Below are 25,459 nucleotides of genomic sequence, written 5' to 3'. Positions count from 1 at the left end.
GTACCCTACTTTTGCGATAGTATGGTACATCTACTGTGAATTAATATTTGGCACATGGTCCACATTAGATTGACTAGAACACGATTACGATCATTTCAAATTGAATCCAAGTATTCTTAAATTGTTATTTTCAAAGGATTCTTTTTCATTAATTACCATTGATCACCGACGCTTGGGCGGAATAGCTACACGTGAGTACGCGACAGTCTCAAATTAGTCTATCTTAGTAGTATGAACTATGAAGTGTAGTACCAGGTACTCCCTATACTGGTATCCTAAAGAGATTAAGGACAGGTCCAAGATCTCACAATCCACATAAATGAACTTCTATTTCTCACTTTTCAAAGATTATTTTTGCTATACATATTTGCAATCAATATACTAGCACTCATATGGGAGTGCATTGTATGATTTGTATCCCTTTCTTCTTCTTCTTTTTTTTTTTTTTTTTTTTTTTTTAAAAAAAAAAAAGCCAAAAAAAAAAATTAAACAATGGAGTAACTTCTGCCTCAGCTTGCTTTCTCTGAGAGAACAGAAATAATTTCATCCCGTGCTTTATCAAGAGCAGCTGATAAATTCTCAGGCTTCCTTCCGCCAGCTTGTGCGAAATTAGGTCTTCCACCACCACCTCCACCGCATAACTTGGCAATAGGTCCAATGAATTTCCCAGCTTGAATCCCCAAATTAACAACTCCTGGTGTAAATGCAGCAACTAAACTGACCTTTCCTGCACCAGGAGAAGATCCCAAGATCACAGCTGCAGGATCTTCCATATGTTCTATCAAAAACTCAGCCGCACTCTTGAGTGAATCAGCATCTGTGTCATCCATAGACTCGACAATTACCCTGTATTTAGCATGAGGAGAAACATGAAGTTGTGATCAAAATAATCCTGATAAAGTTTTATGAATTAGTTCTGGTTAACTGGAACTATGTGAAGTACTCTGTACCTGACAATCTTTGAGTTCCCTACAGTAAAGGCTTTATCAAGGATGGCTGATGCTTTATATACAGCAGCTTTTGCACGAGCAGCTGAGACTTCGTTTCTTGTCTGTCGCAACTCTTCTAACAGGGCTTCTACCCTTGGTGTAACTTCTTCGGCTTTGACCTTCATTAACCAAATGGTAACAATATGAGTAAATATTCAGAAATAACAGGATCAACTTTTATATTTATTTCTTTTTGCCCCCAGACTTTCGGGGTGCAGTGAGGTAAAGGAACTCCACCACCAAAGTGTCTCTGTTGGGGTTTGATTCCTTTATTACAAGGTCATTAGGAACAAACCCGACACTAGACCAAACCTTGCTTGGTTGAAGAATCATTTACAGAAGAGTTGGATTAGACCATGCCATAGACAATATTCATACAAGAGTAGCCAACTAGCCATAAGTCCATAACGACACATGTTTATGATAATACTGGTTCAAGTAATAGAAGTAATGTGAATGCATCAATCTACAGACCCACAATTTGGCCTTTCCAAGTCAAAAGGAAAAAAAATTCCTTATATTAAGGAAACACATACCTCAGAAAATTTCTGGACTTGAAAATTGAGCCAATTTCCCAAGTTGAAGCAATAAAGAAGCAAATAAACTATGGATTTAAAAATTTTGCTGTAAAGATCAGAAAACGTACTTTGAGGGTAGAACATAAATTCTTCATATAGTTGTCCCTGGTTAAGATGTATTCAATGAAGGCATCGCCAGCAACAGCTTCAATACGTCGAATGCCAGATGCAACTGCCTGTTCTGAGATTATTTTGAAGCCACGTATTTCAGACGTGTTGCTCACATGAGTGCCACCACAGAGTTCCAAGGATACACCAGGGACTTCTACAACACGTACCTAGGCACAAAAAAGTTCAAGAAAAATGCATAAGCCATTTCCTTTTTCTTTTGCATATTGAGATTTCTACACCTCAAACATACAATTGGGAGAACCAGAGGAAATATCAAAACTTCACTTTCATGAATATACACAAATCTTTACTTCTGAAAGTTTTGCATAATACCCAGCCAAACACACTTTGATTACACAGGGGAATAGAATCTGACCTGTTCTCCATATTTTTCTCCAAACATTGCAATAGCCCCAGCTCTTTTTGCATCATCTAGTGCCATCACTTTAGTTTGAAGTAGTGTAGCATCTCCAATCCATTCATTAATGAGCCCTTCAATTTCAAGAATTTCATTGTCTGTAATTGGTCGATGGAAGTTGAAGTCAAACCTTAGACGGTCGAAGGCCACCAAAGAACCAGCTTGTGATGCCTCCTGCCCAACGACTTTCTTGAGAGCAGATTGTAGCAAATGAGTAGCAGTATGATGAACCTGGACAAATTGTAAACCCTTACTAAGATTAAAAACTTTACATCAACGAGTTAAGCGAGGTAAAACAAAACGGTTAAGCAAGTTTTAAGACACACAATTTTACTATGGTAAAATTCAGTTATCAGCACATAATCCTCACCCTTCATCCTCCATTACTCACTCTCCTATCACCACATTTCCTGCTCTGGGCCCTCTAAACAATGTCTTCCTATGTAAATATAATAACATTACTCGGACTGAAATACGTACCTCAGCCCTCTGCCTGAGTTTGGGATCAACTGCAGCCTCCACTAATTGACCAACCTCTAAAGCACCCTCTGTTATAATTCCCTTATGAACAAATATGCTACCAGAAATTTTCTGGACATCTTTCACCTGCACAATACCATTTAGTTGACTATCAGCACTGCTGACATAGAGAAACCCGTGGTCTCCTATTTGGCCACCTGATTCAGCATAAAACGGAGTTCTATCCAACAAGACTTCTACTTCATTTCCTTCATTAATCTGCTCTACAGGCCTTCCATTTACCAGCAAGCCTTCCACCTTTGCCCTTGCAGAAAGGGTCTCATACCCCAGAAATTCTGTCTCTGTAATGGTTTCTGCTAGATCTGCATCATTTCCAACTGCAAGTCGAACTGTATTATGAGCAGACTGGGATTGCTGCCTTTGGTTTTCCATTTCAACATCAAATTCGTTCATATCTACTTGGATACCAAGCTCTTGTGCAACTTCTACAGTTATCTCCACAGGAAATCCATAAGTATCATACAAAAGAAATGCATCTTTCCCAGATAAACAAGGTGTACATCCATTTGTACTGCCATTTGATAATGCTTCTTTTAATTTCTGGTCAAGTAACTTTTCTCCTCTCTCCAATGTCTGCACAAACCGTAGTTCTTCCCTTTTTAACTCCTCAAGAATACGAGGAGCTTGGCCCCGCACATCTGGGTCTATTTCATAGCTTAGGTCTATAACTTTCTGCGCTATAACTGGCAAGAATGCTCCTTCAAGGTTTCCTTTACCATCACCCTTTATGCCAAGCAATCTTCCTGTACGAACAGTTCTCCTAATAAGACGACGTACTACATAACCTCTTCCAATATTCGATGGTACAACACCGTCTGATATAAGATATACGACAGCACGCATATGATCTCCAATTATCTGAAAAATGAGCAAACTTTCAGATGAAAAACAAGTTTTAAAGGACAAGGATCACTGTTTTTTTTTTTTCCTCTGAAAACACATACAGCCACCACTTACTTTAAGTTTTGTCTTCGTGGATTCATCAGCAACAGAATAGGAAACATTCGCCAATTCTGAAGCCTTCTCTATTATTGGATAAATCAAGTCTGTTTCATAATTATTGGGAACCTGCAGGGAACAGATGACTCAAAACCATGCAAGGTAATAACCACCCTAAAAATAAGCAAATGGTAGTGTATGTCTACTACATGCTTTAAAAGCAAATTAGCAAACATATTTCATTTTCTATACAAAAGGAGGCTGCTAACCACCAAATCTACTTCATTCATAGGAGAGAAGTCATTGATCTGCCTTTACCTTCTGAAGTATACAAGCCAACCTTTCTAGACCAAGACCAGTATCTATATTTTTTTGTTTTAGTGGCTCAAGCGATCCATCTTCTGTCCTGTTGTACTGCATGAAAACCAAGTTGTAAAATTCAAGGAATCTTGTATCATCCCCTAGATCCTGCATAGAACAGCATAGTCAACAGACAATATCTGTCATGAATGTGGTTGATCTTCATCAACAAAAAGCGACGAAAAGAGCATGAATTAGAGCAAAGAAACAAGTAAAGATATACATACAACATCCAGACAACCTCTTTCAGGATGGAAATCATAATAAATTTCAGAACATGGACCACAGGGACCAGTCACTCCACTGGACCAAAAGTTATCTTCTTCACCCATCCTCTTTATGCGCTCTACAGGAACACCAACCTGAGCAATGGCAAGTTCATCAAGTCTTTATATCCAAGGATTTCAAATGGTCATTAAATTATTTAAGATACACTTGAAAAGTTGAACCAAACTTCTATCAGTGGTCAGATGAGCAAGTGTGTTCAATTCATCTCTATCCAGATGGATGCTACTACTGATTTTGAAGTGAAAATATAAAAGTGAATTGGGTCTAGAAGAGTGAAGATACATAGAAATGGATCTTTAGTGAAGAATCAGCTGCAACACAGTTAAAATTTATAAATATAATTATAATATAAAAGATTACAGCTACATGTTATGTTAACAAACATATGAACTATGAAGTAGGCAAGATAGAGAAGTAAAGAGTGCGGAAGACAATTGTTAAAATTGAAAATATAAAAACAGAAGTTAATTTTCGGACCAGCTTACCTCATCATGCCATAATGCAAAAGCTTCATCATCATCTTTATAAACACTAACCCATAATCTGTCTGCTGGCAAACCAAATCTGTTACAAGACACTTTAATAGTATCAAATCCTCGATTTTAGTTTTCCAGGTTCCATGAAAAGGTTGAGTACCATTAATAAGATTATAAGAACAAAAAATTGAATAGATCTTATTAAACTTTGAAGTTATTTATAAACAAGTTGGTACTCTACACCAGTATCAGATGAATCTTAACTGTCTCAGTTTTTGTTCTTACATGTTTTCACTTCCATATACTAGTAGATTCTTCACAAGAGAAATCACTTTGCCCTATTTCTCCTTTAATGTGTGCCACTTGTATATTTAAGATGGAGGGAGAATATCACAAAAAGATACTTCCCATAATAAAAAGCATTCGTATTCCTGGTTTGAGCGGTAAGCTTCATAAACATCAGATGTTGTTAGTTCAACTTACTCTTTGGTTGAAAGCTCCCATGCCCATGCAATTGCATCTTTCTTAAAATAGTCTCCAAAGCTGAAATTCCCACACATTATAAACATCGTATGATGGCGAGCTGTTCGACCAACGTTTTCCACATCATTAGTACGTATGCACTTTTGAGCAGTAGTAGCTCGAGGCACTCGTCTAGGAACCTAACCATTGTAAGTCCATGATGATAACAAAAGATTTGAGAAACTTAATTATATATGTAAATATACAGCTATGAATATTTCATGGGTGTTTGAGAACAAGATTTCTATTTTTAGGAACATCTCAAAGCATCTTCACTATTAGTCTACACAATTGAAGGAGATACGATTGATACAAAGAATGCATTTCTTTTTAGGCTGAAAACCTTCCTCAATTTCATACCATACAAAATAAAAAAAGACATGCACAGATGCAATAATGCCCTTGATCTTCTCCACAAATCTTTAGAAGGGTGCAGCAAGTACAAGAACAGTCGTTAAGGTAAAATAGTGATGGAGGAAGTACAAATACCATCAAGTTAATATGATACAGCAATATATGAAGTGATGATAGCATAATAATTACATGCTAAACCTCATGGATCCTTTGAATTCAGAATGCAAGGTAATGATGCAAAATAGAATACCTGCCCCAAGAAAATGGGCTTGAACTGGAGCATTCCTGCAATTGTCAAGAGGACAGTAGGATCATCGGGCACAAGAGACGAACTTGGGAGCACCTTATGATCACGGGCGGCAAAAAATTCAAGAAATCTCCGTCTTATAGAATTCCCACTATTGGGGTCATCTACAGGCTTTTCCTCCACCACTTCTTCAGTCAGAGATTGTGCAGAAGCTGAAAACTGAATAATTAAGTTTAATGTACTCATTAATGGAAACTCAGGAACAGTTACATGCATTGGTGCCAGAAAAACATACAATCAAGAACCTGATACTCCTCTGGTGAGAATTTTAGCAGCTCGTGCTCGTCTGACACTTGAATGTCTTTGAGTAAATCTACTATAATGCGGTAAACCTAGTGTCTTTACAATCAAACTCGCATAATTTCTACAATCTATTATGAAAAAAAAAAAAAATATTAGGAATAGCGAAAGCAAAAACACAAACAATACACAATACTATATGAACACTAAAGGTGAAAAAATTAAAAGACAATAGCAAACAATGTTTTATGTGGAAAAACTAGAAATGCAATCACAATCACAGGGGTCTAGCCCTTTTCCTAGTCCATTGAAGAGCTGAACTAGCAGAACCCCCAAACTGGAACCTGGCTCTGGCCTGGTTTCGCGCTGCTTAGTGTGTTAATTGACTTAATTCCAAGTTGGTAGCCAGCAAAACACTTTCCTAAATTAAACAAATTTTTGCCAACAACATTCTTAACCTCAAGCTAACCAAATTCAATGTCTTTCCTTAATTCAAAAAAAAAGGTTGAAACTTTATTCAAGAAAAATTAATCTAACCTAGAATTTGTACCCCTAAAACGGTAGAAAAATTAAGCTTCATACAATAAACCATAACATTAGCATACAATAAACCATAAAATTAGCCAAAATTCAGTCTTTGGGATGGAATTATTAATGCTTCTCTCTCAATTGCAAATATAAATCAGTAAATTGGCAATAATTTAAACTAAAATGAAATTTAATTTTGCAGAGCCAGAGAAATTAAAAATCCAGACATTATATTCAAAGAAATTGAGAGAGAGAGAGAGAGAGAAAATTTACCATGGGAAATGAGAATAGTGGGTTTGATCCTGGAGACCAAGCTGGAAGTGGGTAGAAGCGCATGGTTCGCCATTGTTACCTCTCTCTACTTTCTCTCTCTAGTTTGAGAGCTGAACAATGCCCAAATTTTAACAGTTGGGTAGAGACAGTTGAGTGAGAGAGAGAAGATAAGCTCCCACAGTCATGGAATATAATCCACTTGTTTACTAATTACACCTTATAAATATTATTACGGAGTAATTTGGCGAAAATTGATTTTATTCAAGGGTAATGTTATATGTAGCCTTTTAATATACTTCTTTTTTTTAGTGTTAAGTTGGGAATTTATCAACAATTTACAAGTAAATTAGTGTAATAAATGTTTATTTATTGTCAATTCTTTTATTTTTAATTTTTAAGGGTTGTATATATATTTTTCCATTATTTAATAAAGCCCGTAAGTCCACTTTCATAAAAAAGAAAAAAACTAAAATAAATATAATTTCTATTATGGAGTAGATGATTAGTTTAAAATTAACATATAATTTACGAATGAGCATATATTCAAAATGTTTCAGTCACAAGATTAAGGTGTTGTTCAATCTATATATATATATATATATATATATATATATATATATATATATATATATATATATATATATATATATATATATATATATTAAAATTCAATGAGAAGACATGAGCCCGCCATGTGTCATCATAACTAGGCAGATGATGTGACGCCATGTCATACAATTACTACAATTTATTAAAACATAATAATGAATTGTTAGCATCAATGTTCAAACTTATGACCCCCAATTTATAAGGATGTTTAAGATGATTAATCACTATCATTATTCCCTTGATAAATAACTCTCATAACCCTCCATTTAAGAGGATGTTTAAGGTGATTATTCACCTCCCTAACTCCTTTGATGTTTGGGATTCTTCTTCTCTGTTCTTTCATGTTTCTCTATAAATAGAAGAAGCTTTTTTCTGATTTTTACATTTCAAAAATACATCCACACAGTAGTCTATACACATTCTAGATCTATTGGGCATAAGCTACTTGACTCAAACCTTCCGCCCAAAAGTGACTTTGTGTGGAAGTGGTGTGTTAAACTTAGGAAATGTGTCGACAAATACAATTGAGCACCTTGGTGGCGCCGGAAATTCGTTTTCAAGTCAATGAATTGTATCACGAGACACCGATATTGTTCCATTATTTGTTCCATTATTTTTTTGATCTTACTTAAATATTTTTATACTATTTGTACTACATTACTTTATTTACAACAAATGTAACTAATTTAATCTATATTTGTATTTTATCACATAATTTTTGTTATAAACCTGATTTATAATATACATATAATGACCAGGCCAAAAACTAGTTGAAAATTGAAACCATAAAACTCGCTTAATCTCAATATTGAGGTATTTTTCATTCTATATTGACAACTCTAAGAAGAAAAAAAAAAAAAAAAATCCTATTTTGGACCAAAATTTTGAGTGTGAGTCATGAGCATGCTCATTCGACTCAAGGTTAGTTTTGAAGAAAAAAAAACACTCCTATAGAAATACTAATAGACAATAGTCCCACACCGGCAACACATACAAGCTATATATATACTGAGATTTACAGAGTACATTTTAAGGGAAATTTGTTGTCGGCTCATTGAAGATTTTCATTTTTATTTTTAAATGGTAAGTTTTCTTTTTATAAACCAATCCACATAATTCATATAAGTAAAATTATGTCATATACTTTATCATGATTTATAAAAATTTGGCCACAAGATTATACTTCGATTAAATAAAAAAACTACAAGTATAATAGAATTCCTAATGAAGGAAATATTCTCTAGTCCTCAAGTAAATAAGCTTTATTAAAATGCTTCTGATTCTATGTATGAAATTTATCAGAAGTGGTTCATTGATGAGTAGAAGTACTTGGATCAATTACAATTTGATAATACAAATTACAAATGTATGGATTTATAAGATCTCCTAATTAGTGGATGAAAAACAAGTAAGGCTGTAACATTATCTGAAAAATAATGCAGAATTCTACTGCAAGGGTTTGTTTTGTTTCACACAAATGACATGAACACAATGATACAGAAATAAAGGGCACATTTCCTTCTTCCAATTCTATCTATTCTTTTCTGATGAACCACATATTGTTCGTGCAGCTGTGCTATTGTAAGGACATAGGAGACATATAGGCCTAAACTTGCACGAAAAAAATGCTGTTTCATTGCATTATTGGTAGTTTTAGTTCGAAACATATGCTAAGCAAACCTTAACATATCTACATTATTCCACATGTTTTTGCTCCAAAAAATCAGCTTCTTAGAAGTCAAGTACAAAATGAGTGTCCTTTGGTCAATCACCTAAATAAGTGTAGTATAAAACTATTTCGCGTTTTTTTCTTGTGTTTTTAAGCATTTTATTTCCCTCTCTTTCAGCCTCAGTACGCTAAAATCATGGTAATTAGTACCAGGAAATTGTTCAGGTTGACAAGAAAGTGGCAAAATAAGGCTGGAGGTAAGAGAAGAGTTACATGGCCTAAAAGAGCAGTGGCTGAAAAAGGTCATTTTGTAGCGTATACCATAGATGGAAGACGGTTTATGATTCCCTTGTCATATCTGAAGAGCGAGGTGTTTAGAGAGCTATTTCAGATGGCAGAAGATGAGTTTGGGGTGCCTAGTGATGGACCGATCACACTACCTTGTGATTCAGTTTTCATGGAGTATGCAATGTTTATTGTTAGAAACCATGCATTTGTTGATCTTAAAGACGCACTCCTTTCCTTGGCTGATTTCTGCTGCTCATCTTTGGGATAATATCAAGGATCATAATCATCAAAATTTGTGAAAATGTAGCTGTCTGACAGTATTTTTTTTTTTACTTGTATGAAGTATCAAGTATGTACTAGTAATCATCATTGTAAATTCATATATATGGTTCATAGATATATCAAATCAAGTATATTTATTTCATTTCATAGTTCAGATCTCAAAACTTCAGATACAGTAGCATAACTTTTGATGATTCTGAAAACTAACAGAAAATGAAAACTACCTGTCTACCTCTCTAGTGGTTTCTAGAAACTAGTTTTCCAAAGAACAGAAAACTGAAAACTCGCAACAATAAAGAATACTCCCTTAGATTAAATAAACGAGTTATGTGTGATCCACCTAAAGAACTGATTATAAATCAACATATACCATTCTACTGTAAAACAAAAGTACAGAAAATAGTAGATTTTATCAGGTACTTTGTGGTACGCCTCAAGTATATGGTACAGAAAATCTGTCCTGCAGTACAGAATTTCATTTCTTAGGATAACTGGATAAGTTAAGGCTATATATGATGGTGCCAGTTGTTTAGCCAATGTTCACACAATTTTAACAACCTTATACCATATGGAACACGACGAGTTTAGCTACATCTGTCAACAAAGATTTAATGATCCAAACACTACTCCATGTTAGTTTGTTCCTATGTTGGATAGTAGAAAAAAATTCTGGGTAGCTTGATAAGATACAAGACATTACACTTCAACAATCTATCTGATAAATTAGCTCAAATGATAAACTTCTTGCCTTCATACTGCCAAGCACATACCAACTAATTAAATGCAGATGTTTAGTTTCCATGTGCATCAGAAAACAGCATGATTATGCAGATTAGATATTAGATAAAAGAAAAGGCAGAACCATTCGATTTATGATTCAATAATCTAATCGAGTGGCTTAGAAGAGGTTTATGTTAAATATCAAGAGACATATTTGGGCTATATGTTTTGGGATCATCCAAAGAAACATAGACCTAATCTCGTGGCTTTGCTTCCAATTCATAAGAACAAGGCTGTCACCAATGAAGTGATCTGTCTTTAGCTTGGAGCTATAAAACTTGCTCATTTCCTCAACTTTTCCAACCAACTCAATTGCTAAATTCCTCATACTCATCTATTTCCTCATCTTCGAAAAAAATCCCTTCTTGAACTCTATAAAGTTTAAACTCAAAATGATTAGTACAAAGAAGCTCCTCAAGATGGCAAAAAAGTGGCAAAAGATAGCAGCAGCCAGCAGGAAGAGGATCTCCTGGCCGAAACCACCAACTGATAAAGGCCACTTTGTCGTCTACACAACTGATGGAAAAAGATTTACCATTCCTTTAGCTTATCTCAAGAGCGAGCTTTTCATAGAGCTCCTTAGAATAGCCGAGGAAGAATTTGGAGTTACAAGTTCAGGGCCAATTACACTGCCTTGTGATTCAAAATTCATGGAGTATGCGATCTCTATGATTCAAAGACGTGTAGCTGAGGATTTAGAGAAGGCATTGATCATGTCGTTAGCAAGCTGCAAATACTCGCCGATGTTACATGATCAACATCAAGAACAAACAAATTCACATTTGTTGATTTGCAGTTTCTAGAATATAATTTTGTTTCCCCTTGTATAGAACATACCTTGATTATACAAACTTAGAAAATTAATGAAAGCAGTTATTCAATCATTTATATCAAACAATTTGGCCTTTATATTAATGTTCTGCCCTTGTCTGAAATCTAATTCTTGGCACTATACAAACTGCAAAATGATCACAGAAATACAGTACATCCTTCTTACAGATTTTTTAAATCTATATTGAAAGGCCTAAGAGTGATACTTCGTATATCATAGCTTGTAATTTCCATATGCTTTTAATTCAAATTGAACATATTAACCCAAAATACAACTAGGGAGCCATAAATGATGTTATATTTATCTGGCATACATATATGGTTCCTTTCTAACAATTTCTTGGTATAACATAGGTGAATACTCATACAGTCATACTCCGTGTCCCATATAATTTTGCACACTAATCTTTCGCGTTTGTCCAAAACTACTTTCGTACACAACTATTATTATTTTATTTCAATGTAAAATTTGATTTTCCTAGGCCCCAGAGATGTCATTGCAGTAGTGAATTTAAACATTTCAGATAAAAAAGTTTTTAAGTAAAAATTGTTGCTTAATTAATCAACTTAAGCCTGTGATTTTGCCTAGATACCCTAAACTCTTTGAGAGTGGATAGTTATTCCTTGGACATAGATTGGTCATAGTCCGGTTAACTAAATGGCAAAGCCGCGTGCTGTATCTAACTGACAACATTAAATCTCAGCTTGTAATACAGGAACTAAGGGTAATACCGGGAACTGAGATACCCCTTAATCATTATACTTAGTCCAGGCAAGGCCTTAAGGCAAAATCCTCTGTTCCAGGAACCGTAAATTACTTGCAGTTTATACCATGAAGCATGAAAATATAAAGAAGGGTTCACTGCTAAAATAACAAGGCCAAATGATTGGAACTTTCATAGAAAATTTCATTAACTATCTCAGTAAAAATTGTACAACTATATGTTATCTACAAAAAGATTGAGGAGAAGTTTCTAGAAACTACAGATAACTAATTGTTGATTACTTTGATCTTGGTGGTCATTTGACAATGAAGAGTATCTACAAGTGGCTAAGGACATGATTAGTGCCTGCTCCAACTCCTCAGCGACATGTCTTTGGATCATGGAGATCGTGTACTCCATGAAATTTGAATCGCAAGGCAACGTAATTGGCCCTGAACTTGTTACTCCAAACTCTTCCTCTGCCATTTTTAAGAGCTCCATGAACATCTCACTCTTAAGATAATTCAAGGGAATCATAAACCGTTTATTATCACTTGTATAAACTACAAAGTGACCCTTCTCGGCCACTGATTTTGACCAAGAAATTCTTCTTCTACCGGCAGCTGCTAATCTTTGCCATTTCCTTGCCATTTTGATAAGCTTCTTAGTACTAATCATTTTGAAGGCTATAAAGTAGAGAATTTTTCGAAGATGAGAAAGTAGATTGGAATGTTAATGAATAATTTAGCTATGCTTGGATGAGAATGCTTTGAAGAATGATCAAGTTTTATAGCTCCAAGCTAAAGACATATCAATTCGACGTGGGTCTACCTTGTTTAAAATCATTGAAAGCAAGCTCATGTGGTTATTCATGTGGCTTTGTCTGATTTACTTTTCTTTTTGACAGATTACAGATCATACAGGCCTAATATGTTGCTCATAGATACAAGCCTCTTCGCAACCAATTGATTGAATATCGTGTAAACTTCCTGCTAATGAACCGCCAAGTACTCACCAGCTAATTAAATGCAGATGTTTCTGTTTTCACATCCATCAAAGAACAAAATAATTACACAGATTAGATATTAGTGGAGCAAAATACAGAACCATTACACACTTGTAAAGTTGTGAAACGATAATCTATTTGAATGGCTAACAACAGGTGTATATTAATTATAAAAAAACATCTTTGGACTACATGTTTTGTAACCATTCATAGTAATATAAACTTAATTAATCGCGTGGCTTTGCTTCCAAATAATGTGAACAAGGCTGTCACTGATGAAGTGATTTGTCTTTTCATTGAAGCTATAAAACTTGCCTATTCTCTCAGCAATTTCCAACCAACTCAATTGCTAAATTCCTCATACACATCTGTTTCCTCATTTTCGAAAAAACACTCTTCTTGCACTCTAAAAAGTTAAACCTCAAAATGATTAGTACAAAGAAACTCCTCAAGATGGCAAAAAAGTGGCAAAAGATTGCAGCTGCAAGCAGGAAGAGGATATCCTGGCCGCGTCCAGTGGCTGATAAGGGTCACTTTGTCGTCTACTCAACAGATGGAAGACGATTTACCATTCCTTTAGCTTATCTCAAGAACGAACTTTTCATAGAGCTTCTTAGAATAGCCGAGGAAGAATTTGGAGTTACAAGTTCAGGGCCAATTACTCTGCCTTGTGATTCGAAATTCATGGAGTATGCGATCTCTATGATTCAGAGATGTGTAACTGAAGATTTAGAAAAGGCGATGATCATGTCACTAACTAGCTGCAGCTACTCATCACAGTCACAAGATCAACATCAAGAACAAACAAATTCAAAATTGTTGATTTGTAGTTTTTAGAATATAAATTTTTTTACCCTTTTGTATAGATGATACATTGATTATATAATTTACTTAGAAAATTAATGAGATCAAACATTCAAATCAAACAAATTTGCCATTATATGATTGTGCCTCTCTTAAATTTTAATTCAAATAAACTGCATTGTGATCACAGAAATACAGCTTACATCCATTTTTCTTTTCCTTATTAAAAATTTCTTGCAAAGAGTAAAACATATTCACACATCATAACCAATTGTTGGACAAAATGTTTCTAACTGTAGTGAAGAGTTCGAGTAACATAGGTAAATATATTTGGTCTAGTATGACAGAGTTGATGGAAAATTATTGCATTGTATATTTGCCTTTTACATTATTGAAAGAGCCTGTGATTAATTTATCAATCACTAGCCATATGCTTTTGTTTCATATTGAACATATTAACCCTACATATAACTAGGCAACTATAAATTATGTTTATTGTATCTGGCTATACAAATATGGTTCCTTTCAGCCAGTTATAACATAGGTGAGTACTCATACTGCGTTTCCCATATTAATTTGCATACTTTACTTTCGCGTTTGTCCCAAATTACTTTCACAGTCAGATGTTTTTACTTTATTGCAGTAGCAAATGCAAACATATCAGCTAAAAAGAAGTTTAAGTTAGCTGTTATTTACTTTATTTTACAGTAAAATGTTTGTTACTTAGCTTAAAAGCCAGTGATTTTGCCAAGATACCCTTGACTCTTTGAGAGTAGATAGTTTTGCCTTCTCTAGGACATATAGTGTTCATTGCTTGGTTAACCAACTGTCAAAGCCGCGTGCTCTAACTACTTGCAACATCAGATCTTAGTCAATAGGTTTGTAATACATCTTATAAGGTAAATTCCTCTGTTCAAGGAACTGTAAATTACCTGCAGTTTATAACATGTAGCATGAAAAGATAGGGAAGAGTGCACTGTTAAAATGAAGGCCATCTGATTCAAATTTCTGCTAGATTTTCATTAACTTTCTCAGTAAGATTGTACAACTATACATTTTCTACAAAAAGTCCTAGGAAAATTTTCTAGAAACTACAGATATATAATTGTTGATTATTTTGATCTTGTTGGTCATTTGACAATGATGAGTATCTACAAGTGGCTAAGGACATGATTAGTGCCTGTTTCAAGTCCTCAGCGACATGTCTTTGGATCATGGAGATCGTGTACTCCATGAAATTTGAATCACAAGGCAGCGTAATTGGTCCTGAACTTGTTACTCCAAATTCTTCCTCTGCCATTTTTAAGAGCTCTATGAACATCTCACTCTTAAGATAATTCAAAGGAATCATGAACCGTTTATTGTCATTTGTATAAACAACAAAGTGACCCTTCTCAGCCACTGCTCTTGACCAAGAAATTCTCCTTCTTCCGGCAGCTGCTAATCTTTGCCATTTTCTTGCCATTTTGATAAGCTTCTTAGTACTAATCATTTTTTTTTTTTTTTTTGAGGGATATAAGATCAGTAGAGAATTTTTTGAAGATGAGAAAGTAGATAGAATTGTAATGATGAATGATTTAGCAATGTTTGGATGAGAAGGCTTTGGAGAATGATCAAGTTTTATAGCTCCAAGCCAAGGACATTTCACTTCGTCGTGGGACTGCCTTGCTTTCATTCATCGAAAGCAAGTTCATGTGGTTGTTCATGTGGCCTTGTCTGATTTACTTTCCATCTGGCAACCATTTTGACAAATCCCAGATCATACCAGCCTCTTCGCAACCAATTGATTGATTATTGTGTAAACTTCCTTCAAACATAACGCCAAGTACTCACCAGCTAATTAAATGCAGATGTTTCAGTTTCCACCTCCATCAAAGAACAAAACAATTAAACAGATTAGATATTAGGTGTGGAAAAATCAGAACCATCACACACTTGTAATACAGTAATCTAATCATTAATTATTAAAAAACATCTTTGGACTACATGTTTTGGGATCATCCAAAGCAACATAAAGTTAATCGCGTGGTTATGCTTCCTAATAATGTAAACAAGTAAGTCACCAACGAAGTGATATGTCTTCAGGTTGAAGCTATAAAACTTGACCACTTCCTCTACTCTTTCCATCCAAGTAAACTTTAAAATTCTCATCGAATTCAACTAACTTATCAACTTTGGGAAAATCTCTTCTTTCACTCTTAAAACACAACAACATGATCAGCACAAAGAAACTTATCAAGATGGCACGAAAGTGGCAAAAGATAGCAGCTGCCAGCAGGAAGAAGATCTCTTGGCCACATCCTGTGGCAAATGAGGGTCACTTTGTTGTCTACACAGCAGATGGAAGACGATACATGATTCCTTTGGCTTATCTCAAGAGCGAAATTTTCATAGAGCTCCTTAAAATAGCCGAGGAAGAATTTGGAGTTACAAGTTCAGGGTCAATTACATTGCCTTGTGATTCACATTTTATGGATTATGTGATCTCTATGATCCAAAGATGTGTAGCAGATGACTTGAAAAAGGCGTTGATCATGTCCTTAACTAGCTGCAGATACTCATCATTGTCACATGAACATCAAGAACGAAATCCACAAATGTTTTTATGTAGTTTCTAGGAAAAAAAGAAAAAAAGAAAGAAGTTTTGTTACTCCTTTTTTGTACAAAATACATGCAGTAGAAATTTTTAAGTAGGACTAGAATGTTAATAAAATTTCAGAAAGAAGATAATCAGAAAATTTTAGTCTCTCCGTTGTGCAAGTGTTTTTTTACTTACTGTTTCTTATATTGTTGTTTGATATGCATGAATTGCGAATAAACAAATGGAATAATTAACATACAATATTTGGGATTCTCATATACCATCAGCCCCTAAATAATAAGTATGTCATATTTCTAATTTGAACCATCTCAAAATGGTAGATTCCTATCTATCTCATTAGACGACTGTAAATTACGACTTTCAAAGACAAGTTACATTAGTATTGTAGAGATGTAAACATGTTAACAGTGATGGATAGATGTGGTAAATTAACTTAACTCATGAACCACCCAAAGGAATGGTGAGAAAATTTAACAGTGACAGAACATTTGGATTTTCCTAACTTGAAATTAAAGTAGCTATATAATTTAAATTAACTTTCACCTGTCATCACATGCTTATGCTTCATATTGAACCCTACTCACAACATAACAACCATAAATTAAAGTGTATGTCTATATCAGTTTGATCTGCAATGGCCCTTCAGAATCTCATTGCAGCTGGAATTGCTGAAAGATGTTTATGACTCGACCTTTCGGACAGATGATCAACTTGACTTCAACTTTCAACTATTGAAAAACAAGCTTATTAGTCCTACTAAGAAGCAACTTGCATAAATTATCAGGTGACATATTTGGCCTACATTATCTGAGACCTGAAATCTGTCAAAACGTTTGCAATATTGAACAGTAAATCAGACACGCCCACCTGAATATCCTGTTAATAAGTATATCCACATGAACTTGCCTCCAAAGAATGAATACAAGGCAGTCCCACCATGACGCAATATGCCTTTAGCTTGGAGCTATAAAACTCGATCATTCTTCAAAGCCTTTCTCAACCCATCACACCTAACTTCAATTCCTCTTTACATTCCAAAGCCTTTCTCAGCTTAAACAAACTTTCTTCATACTTTCTCTTTCTGAAAACCAACAAAATGATCAGTACAAAGAAACTTGTTAACATGGCAAGGAAATGGCAAAGACTAGCAGCTGCAGGCAGAAGGAGAATTTCTTGGCCAAGACCAGTGTCCGAGAAAGGTCACTTTGTTGTTTACACAAGTGATAAAAAACGGTTTATGATTCCTTTGGCATATCTTAACAGCGAGATTTTCAGAGAGCTTTTCAGAATAGCCGAAGAAGAATTTGGAGTGTCAAGTTCAGGGCCAATTATGCTGCCTTGTGATTCAATTTTCATGGAGTACGCGATCTCTATGATCCAAAGACATGTAGCTGAGGACTTTGAGAAGGCATTGATTATGTCCTTAGATAATTGCAGATACTCATCACTGTCGCATGAGAATCAACAACATATTAGTCAACAATTGCTTATCTGCAGTTTCTAGAATTTTTTATTATTATTTTTTAATTTTGGTAGCAGATATGTACAATACAATTTTGCCTGAACAGATAATACAAATTCTTATATTACTTCAATTCTCCTGTACCTCTTCACTTCATAGAGCATGGTTTAAAACTTTAAATTGCAAATGATCAACAAAGGAATAGCCTACATTCTCTGGTAGTTTTGGTCAACTACTTCTAAAGGTCCAATAGTCATAACCATATACTGCTAATTAACCAGTAGCTTAAATAGAAAGAAATCAGAATAAGTTACATAAATAGGATCATACAAGACATAATTAAGCTCTACAAAGGGATAAGTTTTGGTCACCTTATAAGACCTTTTTAAAAATCAGCATTAGCAACAATAAGATTAATGGGCAAATTCTTCAAACAAGACATACAATTTTTCACAATAGAAAGCGATTTTATCTTTTTGCAATATGTCCAAATGTATATAACCTTTATTACCTAGGTAATTTAGATGTGAACAATCATGATCATTGCTGTACCAAGAATGTTCTTTCAGTTGATAAATTGTTTGACATAGTACTAATCAAGTTGATAATCTAATCTTACCAAAACTTCCGGTCATATGTAGCTCATCAATCCTGTACGTCAAGGACCATACATATTAAACTACATTACTCGAACTCTTTATTTAGGTTGAAGTTACTTTATCATCTTTATCCAGCACTATGATGGATATATGATTTCAATCCTTCAAATAAGATCAAACACACGAAGCTCTCTGAAATCTAAATTGCAGGATATTTCTTTGTGAATAATGATCATTTGCAGTTTATACCATGTACAATTTGAGTAAAATATAGAGAGAAGGGCACATGATTGCAATAGGAAAACTGTTTGGATCAAAAGAATTTTTTCTGAACTTTCATCAGCTTTCTAAGTAAATTTACACTATGTATATGTTCAACAAATACAAAAGAGGAAACAAAATTTTTCTAGAAACTACATACAAACATTTGTGGGTTAGTTTGTTCTTGATGTTCATGTGATGAGGAGTATTTGCAGCTAACTAAGGACGTAATTAATGCCTTCTCCAATTCCTTGGCTACACATCTTTGGACCATAGAGATGGTGTATTCCATAAATTTCGAATCACATGACAGCCTGATTGGCCCTGAACTTGTTATTCCGTACTCTTCCTCGGCTATTCTGAAGAGCTCTATAAAAATCTCACTCTTAAGATATGTCAAAGGTATCATAAACCTTTTTCCATCTGCAGCGTAGACAACAAAGTGACCCTCATTAGCCATTAGTTGCGGCCAAGAGATCCTCTTCCTGCTGGCGGCTGCTATCTTTCTCCATTTTCTTGCCAGCTTGAGAAGCTTCTTTGTGCTGATCATGTTGTGGGTTTTAAGAGTGGTGGAATGAGATAATTTTTTTATGAGAAAAAAATTATAATCAAAGAGATCGAAGATATAGCTGTTTACTTGTTGGAAAGAGCTGAGGAAATGCTCAAGTTTTATAGCTTCAAACTGATGAGAGATAAATTCATTGATGACAGCCTTGTTCTCAACAGTTGGAAACAGAACCACGCGGTAATAAAGTTTGTGTTGCATCGGATGACCCCAAAACAATGTAGCCCAAAGATGTCTTTTGATAATTTATATGAGCCTCTTCTCAAGTCCTCAACCACTCAATCAATCTGCATTATAATGTTGTCCTCTGATGCATACGAAGGCCCAAACATCTGCATTTAATTAGTTGGTAAGCACATCTAAAGTATTGAAGCAGGAAGTTTACAGTATAAGCAAATTTATTGGTTGCCTAGAGACTATTTTCAATTATCCAGCAACATGTTTGGACTATATGTCCAAAGCTCAGTCATATAATAGTTGTCTCAAGGAAAAGTATACCAGACAAGGCCACCTGAATATCCACATGACTTTGCTTCGAAAGAATGAAACCAAGGCTGATAATGATGAAGTGATATGTCTTCAGGTTGGAGCTATAAAACTTAAATCATTTTCCGAAAGCATTCTCAACTAAACACAGCTTAATCCCTCATTACAATTCAAATCAATTTCTCATCTTTAAAAAACTTCCTACTTTCTTCACTTGAAAAACTCCTCAGTATGATCAGTACCAAAAAGCTCATTAAAATGGTGAGGAAGTGGCAAAAATTAACAGCTGCAAGGAGAAGAAGGATTTCCTGGTCAGGACAAGTGACTGAAAAGGGTCACTTTGTCGTCTATACAAGTGATGAAAAACGGTTCATGATTCCTCTGACATACCTCAAGAGCGAGATATTCACAGAGCTTCTAAAAATGGCAGAGGAAGAGTTTGGAGTAGTAAGTTCAGGGCCAATTATGTTGCCGTGTGATTCAAATTTCATGGAGTACGCAATCTCCATGATTCAAAGGAATGTTGCAGAAGACTTGGAGAAGGCATTAATCATGTCCTTAGCCACCTGTAGACACTCATCATTGTCAAATAATTATCAAATACAAACTAATCAACAATTGTTCATCTGTAGTTTTTAGACACATATCCTAGCTTTTTTGCAGAAAGCATACAGTTGTACAAATTTACCAAGAGAAAGTTAATGAAATATCTAGCAAAATTTCATATCAAACAGTTTGGTTATTTTAGCAACATTTTTTCAAGGCACATGGTAACTGCAAATGATCAACAATATCACACCTAAAAGAAAGAAACATATAAGCACTTACAGGAAAGGAGGTTTTAATGCAGTAAATATGAAATAAATATGAAATTACTGTCTAATAACGATAATGTAGCAGATGTGCCATGTTTTTTTAATTAACCATGCAGCATCTACATGAGAGTTGATCTTCAATCAAGAATGATACCAAACAATCAACAAAATTCTTCACCTTAAGGAATATAATTGGCATTCATCTCACCATGATAAAAAAATTCAGGTCTTAAAATCATTCTTGCACAAAGATCTACAATTTGAATTTACAGACCAGCTGGTAGATCTATTGTATATTTCATAATCAGAAGAAATTAGGTGCATATGAATAACGAACACAATCAGCATATATGTTGACATGATGTATAACAGCAGCAGCCCTCATTCCATGTCAGATATAGCTATACATTATGATATATAACAGAAATAATCTCAGTTTTGTAGGTTTGCAGAATATCTTACACGGAAAAGAAAAGATCAATGCCCATGCAGATTAATTAGATATCGTCCCCAAATAAAAGTCTCACTTCACCCTTGTCTCTAAATAAAAGTCTCATTTCACCTTTATTAATTTATTTATTCACTTTTAATCAACTAAACCCCTCTAACTTTTTTTTTTATATATATATAGGAAATTTTGCATAAAATCACCTTTTAAATCTTGTTTTTTTGCATATAACCACCTTTTAAAAAAAATGTTGCAAAAGATCACCAATTTAAAATTTTTTGTTGCAATTTATCAACCGTTCAATGTAGAATAGTTGATGAATTTGGCTAAAATAGTGATAAGTTGCAACAAAAATTTTAAAATTGGTGGTCTTTTATGCAAAATTTTTGATTTAAAAGGTGATTTTATGCAAAATTCCCTTTTTTTTAAAATTCACCTTTAATCAATAAAACCCCATTATCTTCTTATTACATTCATCTACATGAAAACTTGTACAAAAGTCAAACGAGACTTTTATTTGGGGACAGAGTCACAAAGGGAGTATATAGTATACAAAGCAATTGAAGATAAACAGAGGGAAAAAAAAAAAAAAAAAAAGAGGCAGCAGTGTACAACCACCAATCTAAACACACAAAAAATTCAATTGAGTGGCTGAACAGGCTTACATCAATAATATCATGAGACATCTTTGGACTACATGTTTTGAGATAAGCAGATAATTCAAAGCAACAAGACCATAGCCACATGGTTTAGCATCCAAATTATGAGAACAAGTCTAGCCACCAATAATTTGAAATATCTACAAGTTGAAGCTATAAAACCTAACCATTTCCATAACTCGCTCATCCCAACTAAGAACTGCTAAATTCCTTGTTTAATTTGATTTCAAAACCTTCTCATCTTCGGAAATTCTCTCATTGTCTTCTCAAAATTCACAACATGATCAGCACAAAGAAGCTTATCAAGATGGCAAAAAAGTGGCAAAAGATAGCAGCCGCTAGCAGGAAGAGGATCTCCTGGCCACGACCAGTGGCTAATGAGGGTCATTTCGTAGTCTACACAATTGATGGTAGACGATTTATGATTCCTTTAGCATATTTAAAGAGCGAGCTTTTCATAGAGCTCCTCAGAATAGCCGAGGAAGAATTTGGAGTTACAAGTTCGGGGCCAATTACACTGCCTTGTGATTCAAAATTCATGGAGTATGCAATCTCTATGATTCAAAGATGTGTAGCAGACGACTTGAAGAATGCAGTAATCATGTCCTTAGCTAACTGCAGTTACTCATCACAGTCACATATGTGTCGAGAACAAACTAATCCACAGCTGTATGTATGTAGTTTCTAGGGAATAAATTTTTTCTGTTTTCCTTTGTGTATAAAACATATACTAATACTACAATTATTCTTAGAAATTAAAGGTGATCAAGATCCAGAAAAATTGTTCAATTTTAACAGTTTTGCCGTGGGATTAATTTCCCCCCTTCACTTCATTGTGGCATTTAACAGAAAAATACCCGACAATTGTAGGAAATTTACACAAAGTATATTTTCAATCTATTAGAAGGGTCACAGAAAAATGCATATCCTCATGGTGGTCACACTAACTTGCATGGAAAAAAAAAAAAGAAAGAAAAAGAATAATTCAAGCAACATAGGTATGACCTACCCAAGGATTAATAGACAACATAAAAAGACATTTGCAGTTTCCATAATTGAATGACTTTAATTTATAGCATGCACATGCTTGTGCTTTTGAGTTGAACCACCCTATCTACACCACAGGAAAAAGAAAAAAAAGAAAAAAAAAAAAAAAAACTAAAAATATGATACGGAATTTTATATATTTTTACAGTTCCTATCACATAGCAGGCTCAGCTCAAGTTCTATACAATTATGAATAAAAAGTTTATGCACCATTAAATTGCATAAAACAAAGACAAGTTTCACCAAATATTCATAATAAAAGTCCATGCCAGCTAGAATATGAGTAAGCTCAACATCTTTTGCTTGGTTAGCTCAAAGTATACATCCCCTTTTAGATTTTATATTTTACAACTATTTACAGCAGCATATCAATGGGTCGAATTATCAGACAAATTCCCACAGCCACGACAAAAGGGTATTCAAATGGGTGTCAAATAGACCTATTTTCCCACAGAAATCTACTAGAGGCTATGCCACAAACTTGGTTCTTCTTTCGTTTCTCAATGGGTTAGGTATTAAATACTCCGTATGAATCAACTTATCCAAAACAAATGAAAATTCACCCAAAATTATTCTATAATCTAAATTATTGCCAGCCAGCCAGTTTGCTTGCAGCATTTATCAAGTGACAACTTTGGCCAACATGTTCTAAGATCTGTCAAAATGAATACCAAATAGTAATGTAAACTAGACATGCCCACCTGAATATCCACTTGAACTTGCATCTGAAGAACGAAAACAAGCAGTCCCACATCGAAAGTGATGTCTTTATCTTGATGCTATAAAAACTAGATCATTTCCTCAAAGACTTCACAACCAATCACTCTTCAGTTTCTCGTCAAAATCCTCCAAATATATTTCCCGTCTTCAAACAGTTCTCCTTCCTACACTTGTGAATCAACAATATGATTAGTACTAAGAAGCTTATCAAAATGGCAAGAAAATGGCAAAAAATAGCCGCTGCCAGCAGAAAGAGGATCTCTAGATCAAGATATGTGGCTGATAAGGGTCACTTTGTTGTTTACACCAGTGATAAAAAACGGTTTATGATTCCTTTAGCCTACCTGGAGAGTGAAATCTTCAGAGAGCTCTTCAGAATCGCTGAAGAAGAGTTTGGAGTAGCAAGTTCAGGGCCAATTATGCTACCTTGTGATTCAAACTTAATGGAGTATGCGATCTCCATGATTCAAAGACATGTAGCTGAAGACTTGGAGAAGGCATTGATCATGTCCTTGGCTAACTGCAAATACTCATCATTGTTACAACAACATCAACAACAAAGCAATCAACAATTACTTATTTGTAGTTTCTAGAAACCAATTTTGTTCTGTACTAATTTTGTAACAAACATGTACAATTTTACCTAGATAGATAATGAGAATTCTTAGATAAGTTATTCAAATTCATTGTTTTAACATTGACAACATCCTTCTTTCTTAGGCTCTTTATGGTGCATGGTACAAATTCTAACAAGGACAACAACAACTACTACCTAGTAAATCCAAGGGAATATCATTTTGTGAAAACCAATTAAGGTAGTGATCAATACCATATCCTCGTGGAGGAGAGAATAATTTGAATAAGAACATAAATTAAAATACGCAGCTCAGCTACTATAGGTGATTGCAAGCCAATAGCAATAATTTTTGCAGAATACACAAGAACCTGAAAAAAAAAATTCCAAGTCTAGAGTACTATCTCCAAGACTTTACCAACTTAATTAACAGGGTCAATAGCTAGGCAAATATGAAGTACATATAGCAAGAGTACAAAACATGAATATTGTTTAAAGAAAAGCACCTTTAATGAATACTACTTCCAGGGATGTATCAATAATTTTCCTTGACACTCTCTTGTGCTTTACTTGAAGGGGAAAAAAACTCACTAATAAATCTCCCACTTACAATGACCTAGGGACTCATTTGTGTATACCACTTCTTTCCCGGATATCAAATATCTGTCGCGGTTCTGTTCTTCATAAATAGGTGAATGAACTAGGTTTTTTTGTTTTTTTTTTTTTTTTGGCATGAACTAGTTAGATAAATTGAATCAAGTTAATAATCTGCTCGTAAAACTTTCAGGTAATCTGTTGGTATTTTCCACCTGCAATGACATTCTTGGTTCTCAGGCAGATCTTATTTTGAAATTCTACTTATGAAGTATATTAACACTTTTAGGCCCCGTTTGGTTTGATGTAAAAAGTTTTATGGAAAATGATATTTTCCGTATTTTCTCATTTTTCTTTGTTTGGTTTGTGAAGGGGTGGAAAACAATTTTCCCAATGTTGGAAAATTATATCCTTTAAGGTGGAAAATATTTTCCTTTATGAAACAAGGGAAACCACACTTTCCTTCCCTCATTCTTACCTCATTTTTTACTTTCCTCTCCTCCATCCTCACATTTCCACCCATATTTTTAATTTCACTATAACTTTTCTTGATGGAACCAAACAAAGGAAAACTAATTTGCAATTGTAGTTTTTTCTTGAAAATATGTTTTTCATGAAAACTAATTTTCATTGAAAGTATTTTACATCAAACCAAACGGGATCTTATATAACACTAAGGTTATGTTTAATAGTCCTAATGTTTGACAAACTTGATATCATACAGCTTGAAT

The 25,459-nt window shown here is 34.4% G+C and overlaps 3 protein-coding genes, 1 long non-coding RNA gene and 6 pseudogenes across 6 annotated transcripts; 6 read left to right on the top strand and 4 right to left on the bottom strand.

The window, feature by feature from the left end:
- Positions 1-302: 302 nt before the first annotated feature.
- Positions 303-7,090, bottom strand: LOC145590079 (alanine--tRNA ligase, chloroplastic/mitochondrial-like). 3 transcript variants are annotated; one of them, XM_081646816.1, is made up of 13 exons: positions 6,924-7,090; positions 6,128-6,253; positions 5,826-6,034; positions 5,183-5,361; positions 4,709-4,787; positions 4,163-4,297; positions 3,894-4,043; positions 3,594-3,704; positions 2,577-3,494; positions 2,055-2,327; positions 1,636-1,845; positions 951-1,108; positions 303-846 (listed from the first exon to the last, which is right to left on the bottom strand). In XM_081646816.1, the coding sequence occupies exons 1-13, from the start codon at positions 6,994-6,996 to the stop codon at positions 510-512; spliced, it is 2,958 nt and encodes a 985-aa protein (XP_081502942.1). In that variant the 5' UTR covers positions 6,997-7,090; the 3' UTR covers positions 303-509. The 3 variants fall into 3 exon arrangements, with proteins under 3 accessions (XP_081502942.1, XP_081502943.1, XP_081502944.1); XM_081646817.1 differs by lacking the exon at positions 6,924-7,090 and having other exon boundaries at positions 6,118-6,254; XM_081646818.1 differs by lacking the exon at positions 6,924-7,090 and having other exon boundaries at positions 5,826-6,041.
- A 2,307-nt stretch (positions 7,091-9,397) lies between these two features.
- Positions 9,398-9,757, top strand: LOC145589245 (auxin-responsive protein SAUR64 pseudogene; annotated as a pseudogene).
- Positions 9,758-10,943: 1,186 nt separating this feature from the next.
- On the top strand, positions 10,944-11,354 carry LOC145589244 (auxin-responsive protein SAUR66-like). Its single transcript, XM_081645779.1, has one exon. The coding sequence runs from the start codon at positions 10,944-10,946 to the stop codon at positions 11,352-11,354; it is 411 nt and encodes a 136-aa protein (XP_081501905.1).
- Positions 11,355-11,462: 108 nt separating this feature from the next.
- Positions 11,463-12,737, bottom strand: LOC145589243 (auxin-responsive protein SAUR64 pseudogene; annotated as a pseudogene).
- A 781-nt stretch (positions 12,738-13,518) lies between these two features.
- On the top strand, positions 13,519-13,929 carry LOC145589242 (auxin-responsive protein SAUR64-like). Its single transcript, XM_081645778.1, has one exon. It carries the CDS (start codon positions 13,519-13,521, stop codon positions 13,927-13,929), a length of 411 nt encoding a protein of 136 aa, XP_081501904.1.
- An 834-nt stretch (positions 13,930-14,763) lies between these two features.
- On the bottom strand, positions 14,764-15,361 carry LOC145589241 (auxin-responsive protein SAUR66 pseudogene; annotated as a pseudogene).
- A 775-nt stretch (positions 15,362-16,136) lies between these two features.
- Positions 16,137-17,274, top strand: LOC145589240 (auxin-responsive protein SAUR66 pseudogene; annotated as a pseudogene).
- Positions 17,275-17,621: 347 nt separating this feature from the next.
- Positions 17,622-18,002, top strand: LOC145589239 (auxin-responsive protein SAUR65 pseudogene; annotated as a pseudogene).
- A 1,619-nt stretch (positions 18,003-19,621) lies between these two features.
- Positions 19,622-23,738, bottom strand: LOC145590078 (uncharacterized). Its single transcript, XR_014101859.1, has 4 exons — positions 23,542-23,738; positions 20,262-20,437; positions 19,884-20,157; positions 19,622-19,717 (listed from the first exon to the last, which is right to left on the bottom strand). It is a non-coding gene; the product is annotated as an uncharacterized LOC145590078 (long non-coding RNA).
- LOC145590077 (auxin-responsive protein SAUR64 pseudogene) lies at positions 21,883-22,588 on the top strand (annotated as a pseudogene).
- Positions 23,739-25,459: the final 1,721 nt, after the last annotated feature.

The sequence above is a fragment of the Chenopodium album genome, chromosome 17 (assembly GCF_948465745.1).
Source record: "Chenopodium album chromosome 17, dcCheAlbu1.1, whole genome shotgun sequence".
Classification (NCBI taxonomy): Eukaryota; Viridiplantae; Streptophyta; class Magnoliopsida; order Caryophyllales; family Amaranthaceae; genus Chenopodium; species Chenopodium album.
This window is presented reverse-complemented; position numbering and strand designations above follow the sequence as displayed.